The sequence below is a fragment of the Triticum aestivum genome, chromosome 2A, assembly GCF_018294505.1.
Source record: "Triticum aestivum cultivar Chinese Spring chromosome 2A, IWGSC CS RefSeq v2.1, whole genome shotgun sequence".
NCBI lineage: Eukaryota > Viridiplantae > Streptophyta > Magnoliopsida > Poales > Poaceae > Triticum > Triticum aestivum.
In genome coordinates, this window is record NC_057797.1 from 14,653,110 (window position 1) to 14,665,548 (window position 12,439).

Genomic DNA, 12,439 nt, shown 5'->3' on the forward strand with positions numbered 1-12,439 from the left:
CTTTCTTCCTTTTTCCTTTTTTCTTCTGTTTGTTTTTTTCTTATGTTTTTCTTCTGTTTTTTTTTCTGTTTTTCCTTTTTTCTTCTGTTTGTTTTTTTCTTCTGTTTTTCCTTTTTTCTTCTGTTTTTTTCTTCCTTTTTCCTTCTTTCTTCTTCTTCCTTTTTCCTTTTAAAATCAGAAAAATAAAACTAATTCATTTTAAAATCTTAAAAAATACAATTATATATCAAAAAAATCAGAAAAATAAAACTAATTCATTTTAAAATCCCTTGAAGGTTTGACAAAAGGTTTGATACATCATTCAGTTCATCGACCAAATACAAAGTTTGGTACAATAAATTATTACACATCAATTCTTCCCTTGTACGTCCCTGCTTGCTTACGATTGTGCCGTATCCATGGAGCATCCTCATCATTTAACTTAATGCTTGGGTCAGTGTTCACTTTGAAGGGCGGAATTTCACCAAACATATTATAATCTTCTGACATGTCTGTCTTGTCCTCCACTCCCACGATGTTTCTTTTCCCTGAAAGAATAATGTGGCGCTTTGGATCATCGCATGATGTACTGATCGTTTTCTTATCTTTCCGTTTCCTCGGTTTGCTACTCATGTCCTTCAAATAAAAAACCTGAGCGACATCTTTGGCAAGGACGAATGGTTCGTCAAGGTAACCAAGATTGTTGAAATCCACCATTGTCATTCCGTATTGCTCGTCCACCTTTACCCCACCTCCTGTTAGCTTGAACCATTTGCACCGGAACAAAGGGACCTTAAAGGAGGGTCCATAGTCAAGTTCCCATATCTCGTCTATGTAACCATAATATGTGACCTTTTGCCCATTCTCGGTTGCTGCATCAAAGCGGACACCACTGTTTTGGTTGGTGCTCTTTTTATCTTGGGCGATGGTGTAAAATGTATTCCCATTTATCTCGTACCCGTGGAAAGTCGTTATAGTCAAAGATGGTTTCTTGGCCAACATGTACAGCTGATCTCCAACATCATTGTCATTCATTAAATGTTTTCGCAACCAACTGCCGAAAGTCTCCATGTGGGCCTTTCTAATCCAGGATTCAGGCTTCCCCGGGTTGTCCGAGCGTAAAATATTCTTGTGTTGCTCGAAGTACGGAGCCACCAAGCTGGAATTTTGCAGAACTGTGTGGTGTGCTTCAGTCATAGAATGACCGTCCATACATATCGTGGTATTCCTTCCGATCTTGCCTTTTCCACTTAGTCTCCCCTCGTGCCGCGATTGAGGAATACCAATCGGCTTAAGGTCAGGAACATAGTCAATACAGAACTCAATTACCTCCTCATTTCCATAGCCCTTGACGATGCTTCCTTCTGGCCTAGCACGGTTACGAACATATTTCTTTAATACTTCCATGAACCTCTCAAAGGGGAACATATTGTGTAGAAATACAGGACCGAGAATGGAAATCTCTTCGACTAGGTGGACCAGGAGGTGCGTCATAATATCGAAGAAGGATGGTGGGAACACCAACTCGAAACTGACAAGGCATTGGACCACATCGTTCTGTAACCGTGGTAGATCTTCTGGATTGATTACCTTCTGAGAGATTGCATTGAGGAATGCACATAGCTTCACAATGGCTACTCGAACATTTTCCGGTAGGAGCCCCCTCAAAGCAATCGGAAGCAATTGCGTCATAATCACGTGGCAGTCGTGAGACTTCAGGTTTTGGAACTTTTTCTCCGGCATGTTTATTATTCCCTTTATATTCGACGAGAAGCAAGACGGGACCTTCATACTGCTCAGGCATTCAAAAAAAATGACCTTCTCTTCTTTGGTAAGAGCGTAGCTGGCACGACCTTGAAACCATTCCGGATGCCGGTCATCTGGATCTTTCAAAAGTTGCTGGTCCTGCCGTGCTTCCTTTGTATCATTTGTCTTCCCATACACGCCCAAGAAGCTTAGCAGGTTCACGCAAATATTCTTCGTAACATGCATCACGTCGATTGCAGAGCGGACATCTAGGACTTTCCAATATTCTAGCTTCCAAAATATAGATTTCTTCTTCCACATGGGTGCGTGCCCGTCAACTCCCCGCGGAACTGATTGTCCGCCAGTACCCTTTCCAAAGATGACTTTCAAATCCTTGACCATATCAAATATCTCAGCACCAGTACGTTCCGCAGGCTTCGGCCGGTGATCTGCCTTCCCGTTGAAATGCTTGCCTTTCTTTCTTACGTTACGATTTCGGGGAAGAAATCGACGATGACCCAGGTACACGTTCTTCTTACAATTAACCAAACGTACACTTTCAGTCTCATGTAAGCAGTGCGTGCATGCATTGTATCCCTCATTTGTCTGTCCCGAAAGGTTCTGAGAGCTGGCCAATCGTTGATGGTTACAAAAAGCAACGCTCGTAGGTCAAATTCCTCTCCTTTGTGCTCATCCCAGACACGTACACCAGGTTTCGCCCACAAACTGTAAAAGTTCTTCAACTAATGGCCTTAGGTACACATCGATGTCATTACCGGGTTGCTTAGGGCCTTGGATGAGAATTGGCATCATAATGAACTTCCGCTTCATGCACAACCAAGGAGGAAGGTTGTAGATGCATAGAGTCACGGGCCAGGTGCTATGGCTGGAGCTCTGCTCGCCAAAAGGATTAATGCCATCAGTATTTAGACCAAATCTTATGTTCCTTGCGTCAGCTGCAAAATCTTTGAAAACTCTGTCGATCTTTCTCCATTGCGTTCCATCAGCGGTGTGTCTCAACTCCCCGTCGGACAAACGGTCCTCTTTGTGCCATCGCAACAACTTGGCATGCTTTTTGTTCATGAACAGACGTTTCAACCGTGGTATTATAGGAGCATACCACATCACCTTGGCGGGAACCCTCTTCCTGGGTTTCTCGCCCTCAACATCGTCACCAGGGTCATCGCCTCTGATCTTATAACGCAATGCAGTGCATACAGGGCATTCATTCAAATTCTCGTATTCTCCGCGGTAGAGGATGCAGTCATTAATGCATGCATGTATCTTGAGAACCTCTAAACCTAGAGGGCAGACAACCTTCTCTGCTTCGTACGTACTGGCGGGCAACTCGTTATTCTTCGGTAACATATTCTTCAACATTTTCAGCGAATTTTCAAATGATGAGTCACCGACACTTTCCTGTGCCTTCCATTTTAGCAAATCCAGTGTGCAGCCCAGCTTTTTCAGACTATTATCGCATCCTGCATACAACGACTTTTTGTGATCCTCTAACATGCGATCCAAATTCTCCCTCTCTTTGTCAGTTTCGCAGCGTCTCCGTGCATCAGCAATGGTCCGACTAAGATCATCAGCGGGCTCATCATGTGCCTCTTCTTCACCTTCACCTAACCCTTCCCCACCTTCAGCATTATCCTCCATGAAAGTATCACCGAAATGATCACGATAGTTTTCATCGATATCATCCCCTTCTTCATCTTCTTCCATTCCAACCCCTCTTTCTCCATGCTTGGTCCAACAATAATAGCTTGGCATGAAACCATGCATAAGCAGGTCCATGTGAACTCTTCTTGAGGAGGAGTAACCCTTCTCATTCTTACAGACAACACATGGACAGATAATAAAACCTTGCTGCTTGTTCGCATTTGCCACTACGAGGAAATCTTTCAAACCCGTAGTGAACTCGCCGGAGAGTCGGGAACCGTACATCCATTGCCGATTCATCTGCATTATTATTATATAAAGTATATAATTAACCATCATGCATTTGTTAAACTAACTAGCTAGAAATAATACAAATTAAACAATGAACTACACACATGCGTATTTTATCAATGACACATGAAAGGTTCGAGTTGCTAACCGTGATCGCGGAGGAAAAATAAATGAGAAAGCTCAAGTGTGGCTTGTTTCAAGCTCTCGGGCATTTCATCAAACACCTTGTGTGCATAGGAGAAACCAAAAGCAAACCCACCACCACCCCACCACCACCTTCTGAAAATTGTGAAGTGAGCTGAGTGAAGTGAAGTGAGCTGAGTATATATAGGGATGGGCCTTTAGTCGCGGTTGGCCAGGCGAACCGGGACTAAAGCCCCTCCCGTCCGCCAGCTGGATGGGCCTTTAGTCCCGGTTGGCCTGGCCAACCGCGACTAAAGGCCTTCTAGGACCTTTAGTCCCGGTTGGCCAGGCCAACCGGGACTAAAGCCCCTCCCGTCCGCCAGCTGTCGACCGAGCGCGCTGGGCCCAGATAGTTGGTGGCGGGACTTCTCCCGAACCGCGACTAAAGACCCCTTTGGTCGCGGTTCGATTGTTTTGGGACTAATGGGGGCGTATGGAAGCCTCTTTTTCTACCAGTGCATGTTAGTGTTAGTAATCTCGCTTCTTTCGCTATCGCTCTTTTTTTTATGGTTATATATAAGATCAGGAGTGACTCCCGGTTTTTATTTGCTAACCAAAGCACCAAACACAAAACTGTAAAGTGGCCGGGTTCCCTGCAAAAAACAAAAGAATATTGTTAGCTGAGTTACTATATGAACATTCTGCGTTTCTCTTCATCGAAGACAGCTTTGTGAAATGGCTTGCTAGTGATAATTAGATGATTCCCTCTGTAGTAGGTGGCGAGAGTATTGGATCTAGGAGGATTAGAACCCTTGACATTATACACTACCGTTTGGTGGAGGGGGTGCATTACACTGACCCATTCAGAGGGTGGCCTCTCTTTTCTTGTGTTGAACCGTACGTATTTTAATAGAGCTTGCCTGATTGGCGAGATGTCGGCATCACATGCGTCCTCCGCTTCCATAGACCCCATTTCTTATTGACGAGATGAGGACTGGAGCCGCGTGTATTATTGGCGACGATCAGGCCAATGTTGCTTGCTTAGCAATAGGAAGCGTCTACCAGGCCTCCAGCCAGATCTGAAGCTAGCTAGGTTGCTGCTGCTGGACGGGATCCACTCGCCAAAGAGCAAACAATACGATTGGTTGATCTCCTTCGATCTTCCTCCAGGTTAGTCATCTTGCTTATTTTTTCAGATCATGGATAAGGAAGTGAGCTCGGCAATTCCGTTCCAAATCTCGAATTCATCCTGGCCTGATTCCACACGGCTCCTGGATCTGAAGAGACAATAAATGGTGATTGGCGACAAGTGCTACTAACAGTTTTCTTTCTCAGGAAAATTAAAATCGTCCTGTCTGGTAAGCGCTTGCCCGGGTGGTAGATAACACGAGCATGGATTTTGCATTAGCTCTGCTTGAAAGTATCACCAACAATTTCTCGGAGGAACTCAAAATTGGCAGTGGTGGGTATGGAGATTCATACAGGGTATGCATGACTAGTTAATATATTTCCCATGTCTACTTGTCAAATTAGTAATACCACCGCTGTGTACAAGTTAGCTCGATCGTGCCAAGTACTAACAAGTGATTTCCGCAGGCAGTGCATAATGGGGAAGAGATTGCTGTGAAGAAGCTTCATCAATTTCAAGGACTTGATGATAAGCAATTTCACAATGAAATCCGTAACCTCACCAAGATCTCTCACAAAAATGTTATACGGTTAATTGGCTACTGCCATGAATCACGGAGTAAATATCTGGAACACAACGGGGAACGTGTTTTTGCTAAATCACAGGAGCGAGTACTCTGCTTTGAATATATGCAGGGGGGAAGCCTTGAGAAATACATCGCAGGTAAAGCATATTGCACGTAGTTATATTATGATTGACCATAGTACTAGCTTTTTGCATGCCAAAGATAAATCAGTTGATTATTTATGTCTTTTTCCTACTACGGAATAAGCCGTCAAAGATAAATCAGTCGATTATTTATGCAGACGAAACATGTACACTTGACTGGCCCACATGTTATAAAATCATTCAAGGGGCCTGTGACGGCTTAAATCACCTTCACAATGGACAGGAAAAAGCAATTTTCCATCTGGACTTGAAGCCTTCTAATATATTGCTGGATAAAAACATGACTCCAAAAATTGCAGATCTTGGTTTGTCTAGACTTGTTGATTCAGCAAGATCGCAACAAACAGAGATGCGCGACGGAACACTGTAAGTTTTGACTTATCATGCATGTGCCTAAATCAAACACTTCTTTGTATTGCACTAACTGTCTGAATCTTCTGTGCTTATGATATCATATAGAGGGTACATGCCACCAGAATACATAGACAACGGCATCATATCAAACAAGTTTGACGTGTTCAGTTTGGTCAGCATAATTATAAGAATGATGGACGGAAACAGGGGTGCTTACCGTTATTCTGAAATGTCTCCGCACCAGTTTATTGATCTTGTAAGAGAAGTACTTCTATCTACACCATAAACATTTATAGGTTCTTTCCACATTGTGCATGTCTATTTATATCTGCAACCAAAGTTTACATTTCAATTTCTCATGCAGGTAAGTGAAAAATGGAAGGAAAGGTTGCAGACAATCTCGGAGGGCTCCTCATATGAGGTAGACATCCTACAAGTGCGTACATGTCTTGAGATAGCATTAAGATGTGTGGATACCGACCGAAGAAAAAGACCTACTATCACAGATATTGTCCGCGAACTAGGGGAACAAAATGCGGAGATTAACACAATAATGTCACTGTCTCGTAATCCTAAGGCTAACTGGCTGGGGGAGATGCACATCAACATGGATTTTACGCTTGCTTTGATCGAAACTATTACCAACAATTTTTCAGAGGATCACAAAATTGGCAGTGGCGGGTATGGAGATGTTTACAAGGTATGCATGGCGATTTTTTTTTTTTGTCTTTGGTTGTCAAATTAATAGTATCAACACCAGCTACAATCTTGATCATGCTAAAAGATTTTACAGGCAGTGCATAACGGGAAAAAGATTGCTGTGAAAAAGCTTCATCGTCCCTTGCAAGGACTCGATGATAAGCAATTAGACAGTGAATTCCGAAACCTTAGTAAGGTACGCCACCAAAATGTCGCACGGTTAATTGGCTACTGCTACGAATCACAGCACAAATACATGGAGCACAACGAGGAACATGTTGATTGTATACTGATGGTGCGGATTATCTGCTTCGAGTATGTGAGCGGAGGAAGCCTTGATAGATATATTGCAGGTTAATAAATTATGATCAACAATTCTAGTTTGCATGCCGAAGATTAATGAACAAGTAGCTTATTTGTATGTATTTTCCTCTAATTGCAGATGAATCTTGTGGACTTGACTGGCCCACATGTTATGATATTATTACAGGAACTTGTGAGGGCTTAAACCACCTCCACAACGGCCATGGGGAACCTATTTTCCATCTGGATTTAAAACCAAGTAATATATTGCTAGATAAGGGCATGATGCCCAAAATTGCAGATGTTGGATTGTCAAGACTTCTTGCTTTGACACATACACATAAAACAGAGATTGTAGAAGGAACAATGTAAGTTTTGATGGATCATGCGTGTACTAAGACATCAATTTATTTTTAATATTAATATACATCAAACAGCAATTTGCATTGCACTAACAGTGTCAATCTGCTATGCTTATCATAATCATGCAGGGATTACATGCCACCAGAATACTTAAGTAGGGGCTTGATCTCAAAGAAGTTTGACGTGTTCAGTTTGGGTGTCATAATTATAAAAATTATTGCCGGAAATATGGGGTTTCCTCGTTCCTCTGAAATGTCTCCAAACCAGTTTATTGCGCTCGTAAGAGAAGTCTTTCTATCTATACCATTAACATATGTATTCCACATTGTACATGTTTACTTATTTTTGCATGCAATCTGAATAAGAATACGCCCCAATTTCTCATGCAGGTAACTGAAAACTGGATGAAAAGGCTGCAGCCAATGTCAGGGCGCTCATCATATGAGATCGAAATCCTACAAGTGCGTACATGTGTTGAGATGGCATTAAGATGCGTGGATGCCGACCGAAACAAAAGGCCTAGTATAAAGGAAATTATACGGGAACTCAGAAGTGAGACAATAATAGCACTGCCTACAGATCATAAATCTAACTTGTTTGGACTGGCTTCTCAGTCACGCGCAAGCCCTGCTCCTGATCAGCCAACGGACCAAATTGGAGCTGACATAAATACAAACCTAACTAAAGCTGAGATTAAGAAAATACCGTCAGTGCCTCCTGCTCCTGCCCCTCATCAGTCAAAAGGCCTAACTGAAGCTGTGACAAATCTAATCGAAGCTGAGGACAAGGCAATATTGTCAACGCCTCCCGATAATAAATTTAATTGGTCCAGTCTTGATTTCCAGCCAAGCTCCATGATTGCTCCTGATAATTCAGAAGACCTAATTCTTCAGGTATGCATGCTGATCATACTAAGAATTGGAATCATATATCAATAGCTCACATCCATGAAGGCCAACTTACTTTGTACGGCTGGCTTGTTTTGTTGTTTGTCTATTAACTCATAGTATGCTATTAATAGTTTGAGAAGTGGCAGTAAATGAACGGCCTGGCTGCTCTTGGTCGGCTGGCTGAGACTAGCTAAGCTATGTGATCTCTGATTTGCAGCAATATACTGTGGTTTCTCAGCCTTCACAGGAAAGCCGAATGTTTATTAGGGTGTTTCATTAGAATTAACTTGTGGCTTTAGGTTTTCGGATTATAAGCCAAAATCACCTATTTATAAGCTTTTTGCTTATACTCCCTCCGTTCAGAATTACTTGTCGTAGAAATGGATGTATCTAGACGTATTTTAGTTCTAGATACATCCATTTCCGAGACAAGTAATTCCGAACCGAGGGAGTAGCTTTTAGGTATTGCAGCACTTAAGCCTAAGCGAACACTCGTTTAGGCTAGTCATAACAACCAACAGCTAGTCATTGAGTCTATGTTACTATCTTCATAATACAAAGTGTTATAAAATAGTATAATATATGATTGCATTTATTAGCTTGTAGGCTCAACTTTTCTTGAAAAGTGTTATGTGATGGTAACACAATATGTTACTCCAAACACCTCCCTCCTTGTTAACTAGCTGTCAAATAAGCAAACTTGTCTTGAGGTGTGTTATGTTACTAGCTAAGTTACTCCTACTATGACTAGCCTTAGTTAAGTTGCGCATTCAAGTTCTAGTGAAGAGAAGTAAAAAAATGGTCATTACCAATGCTGACCACGAGAGCACTGTCCTAATGCAACCAGTGTTAGTGGATTTTAATTTCCTGTTTGTTGCGATATAGTAGGATCTTTTAATACAGTGCAGATGCAGGCGCTCATATATAGGTGCATACACTCATTCCTATTAACAAACTATCCTTATGAGCACCTCCAAAATGCTGAGCCGATATATCATCTTGAAATTGACGAAAATCCTAAAATAAATCCTGTAATAAATGCGAGCACCAAAACTTGAACCCTGATGGGCTTGAGATACCACTGACCACCTAACCATCCAAGCACAAATTGGGTCGCCAATATAATAGGATTTGACAATCGTGGACACACTTCTTAGTAGTCACGTATGGACACCAAAAACAAATGACAGAAGTTTTCTTTTCTCCAAATCTGTCTACGTACTAATAAAGGGAGGAACGCTTCTGCCCGTCCATTATATCTGGCCACGGGCCGGGCCTGAAAAAGCCCATGGCAGAAAATTGAGGCCCAGGCCCTCCCAGGCCCTACCATCGGGCCTACTTTTCAAGCCCAAGCCCGGCCCATCTGGTAAAAAGCCCTGAAAAGCCCTTAGGGCTTAGGGCTGTGGCTAGGCCTCTTCCTTAAAATGCCAATATGCCAAGCCCAAACCCGTCCAGGCCCTACTGGTGGGCTCAAAACTCAGGCCCAAGCCCGGCCCACGGGCAAGCCCATCGGGCCTAGGCACTGGATTTTAGGGCCGGGCCTGGGTGGGCCGACAGGGCCGGGCCTGAGATGGCCAGGACTACCGTCCGTCATGCCTTTTTGAAGAAAACCACATGTATTTTTTTTAAATTAACCCACGGTCCAAGTTTTAGTGAGTCCAGAAAAATGTTTTGTTTTGGTAGAAAACAACATATAATTTTTGGAAATAAACTCATGGTCCTATTTTAATTGTTTTTGAGTAAACCCCTTGTTCTTTTGCTTAATCAACCCGCAGTTCTATTTTAACTGAGTTTAATAGCTTTAAAAAAATATCTATATCTTTTAAACTCTAACTCTAGTTTTAACATGTTATATATAAAAATTGATTAAAAAATGTGTAGAATTTGAATATGATGTTGTTTGACATGTATTAATCAATAGTGCCTAATCCGTCTTTATTTCGTACCGGTGAAGATCCGTATTAGAAATCAACACCTCAGCAGAATCAGTATAATGGAAAAAAAAACTATAACCACGCATACGCCTCGGCAAAACCTTCAGGTGAAAACAGAAAGCACATTTCTCATCTTATGCAGAGAGAGATGCCTTAGATTCAAACACCTTGTGATTGTGTGAGCACTGAGACCACCATCAAAGAGGATGGGAAGAAGAATTAGCGGCAACACATATGTGATGCATATGGACCTGTTGGGTCTTCGGTCATGGTTATTGTGTAAGGAACGTGTTGGGTTTTGTGCTAGTTGCATACAATAATTTAGCCCGAGGCCTATTAGGCGCCTTAAGCGCTGCTTAAAGGCGTTTTCGTACATGGCACAACCCCCGCCCCCTACATTAGGTATAATAGCAGCCTTGCGGGCCGGCACATAGACTTCCAATTTTAAAAAAATTCTATGTTTTCTAGCCAGGTTTCCTCGTTTTCATATATATATTTATTTTCCTATTTTTTCTCTTCTTTTTTGTTTCTTTCTGTAGATATATTTTTTATTTTTCAGTCTACCTTTTTTTATTTTTTTCATTTTTGTTTCTTTTTTCTAAAGATTTTTTAATTCGTGAACTTTTTTTCAAATCCGCAATTTTTTTCCCAAATCCTTGAGTATTTTAGCCTGTGATTTTTTTCCAGATTTATGACCTTTTAGCTCTGAACATTTTTTATGGTTTTTTGAACGGTTGGTTTTTTAAATAGTTGATAGGAAGGGTAAAAACATAGTTTTAAATAGACAGTTTTTTGACTGGTTGTTTTTTTTAGAATAGTAGGTCGAAAGGGTAAAATCCAAAGTTTTAAATATTCAGCTTTTTTGCACTGTATTGTGAAACATGTTTACGTCGAACGTAGGATGGAATTTTCCTCCTAGTCACCAAGGAACAATACATTGAAGAGAATCTTAGATCGGAAGGATCTAACCTGTACACACACGAACACAAACGGATCCATGTGTATCCATCGAAGACAAACGCCGACCTAATGCGGTGAGATCCGCCAGAGACAATTAAACGTCCACTCGCCCTCCGACGTCGTTAGAAGCACCACTAGGACGGGGGCTAGACTGCGAAAATCTTATTCCATCTTCAGAGAGCCGTCGCCACCTCATCTCTTTGAGCAGGACACAAACCCTAAGAAAACTAAAAAAAATCTTCTAAAAATGAAGCCCTCCCATCGGCAAGGACAAAGATCCACCATGTCTCTATGGCCCTAAGGCCACAGGAGACGAGGCAGACCGACGCTAGCGAAACTTGTAGCATAAAGCACCCTCTTTTATTTATTTTCTAGTTTCTCCACTGATTGTGCATGTCACGTAGGCGCTTTAGTTATCACCCATGGTTTATTTTCATCGAACTGGCCTCACGGCGCCGCACCTACCTGGTCGAGCCACAACGCACCTTGCCGCACACAGACCATCTCTAGCAGATCCCTATTCCGCGAAACTGTAAATGCAGTTTACAGTTCGCAGGGGGCGTTTATACAAGCTCAAAATCGCCGCGGCAGAACAGAAACTGTATCCAAACCCGTAATTTTTTTAAAAAAACATGTTTCGCGCGAGAAATTTAAGCAAAAGCTCGTCGGAGCTCGTTCACATAGATAGTTCTTCACTTAGGGGCAGATCATTCATAAACAACATGCATATATTACATATAAGTTCACCGGAGCTACGCCGTACCTACGCTGCCGTACCATTACACAAAATTGAGCTCACCGGAGCTCGTGCGGTAGCTGACCAGCGGCGGCGCTCAATCGGAGTCGAAGGAGTCGAGGTCGATGAAGAACTTCCCCCACTCTGCCTTCATCAAGCGCAGGTCAGCCTCCTTGGACGTGTGCGTGTTGGGGAACATAGCATGCAATTTCAAAAAAATTCAACGCTCACGCAAGATCTATCTAGGAGATGCATAGCAACGAGAGGGGAAGAGTGTGTCCACGTACCCTCGTAAAGCAAAATCGGAAGCGTTTGTTAACGCGGTTGATGTAGCCGAACTTCTTCTTGTTCCGACCGATCAAGCACCGAATGTATGGCACCTCCGAGTTCTACACGTTCAGCTCGATGACGTCCCTCGGACTCTTGATCCAGCAAAGTGTCGAGGGAGAGTTCCGTCAGCACGACGGCGTGGTGACGGTGATGGTGAAGCAATCCGTGCAGGGATTCGCTTAAGCACTCCGTGAATATGGCCGGAGGCGTA

The 12,439-nt window shown here is 42.5% G+C and overlaps 1 protein-coding gene across 1 annotated transcript in view; it reads left to right on the top strand.

The window, feature by feature from the left end:
* The first annotated feature begins 4,827 nt into the window (after positions 1 to 4,827).
* Positions 4,828 to 12,439, top strand: part of LOC123184272 (receptor like protein kinase S.2) — a 31,602-nt gene continuing 23,990 nt past the window's right edge. Inside the window, exons 1-10 of the mRNA XM_044596421.1 lie at positions 4,828 to 4,971; positions 5,137 to 5,286; positions 5,398 to 5,653; positions 5,797 to 6,025; positions 6,119 to 6,269; positions 6,378 to 6,713; positions 6,807 to 7,065; positions 7,155 to 7,383; positions 7,507 to 7,657; positions 7,768 to 8,271. Coding sequence (XP_044452356.1) covers positions 5,194 to 5,286; positions 5,398 to 5,653; positions 5,797 to 6,025; positions 6,119 to 6,269; positions 6,378 to 6,713; positions 6,807 to 7,065; positions 7,155 to 7,383; positions 7,507 to 7,657; positions 7,768 to 8,271 — 2,208 coding nt within the window. The 5' untranslated portion in view covers positions 4,828 to 4,971; positions 5,137 to 5,193. The remainder of the gene's footprint in view (positions 4,972 to 5,136; positions 5,287 to 5,397; positions 5,654 to 5,796; positions 6,026 to 6,118; positions 6,270 to 6,377; positions 6,714 to 6,806; positions 7,066 to 7,154; positions 7,384 to 7,506; positions 7,658 to 7,767; positions 8,272 to 12,439) is intronic.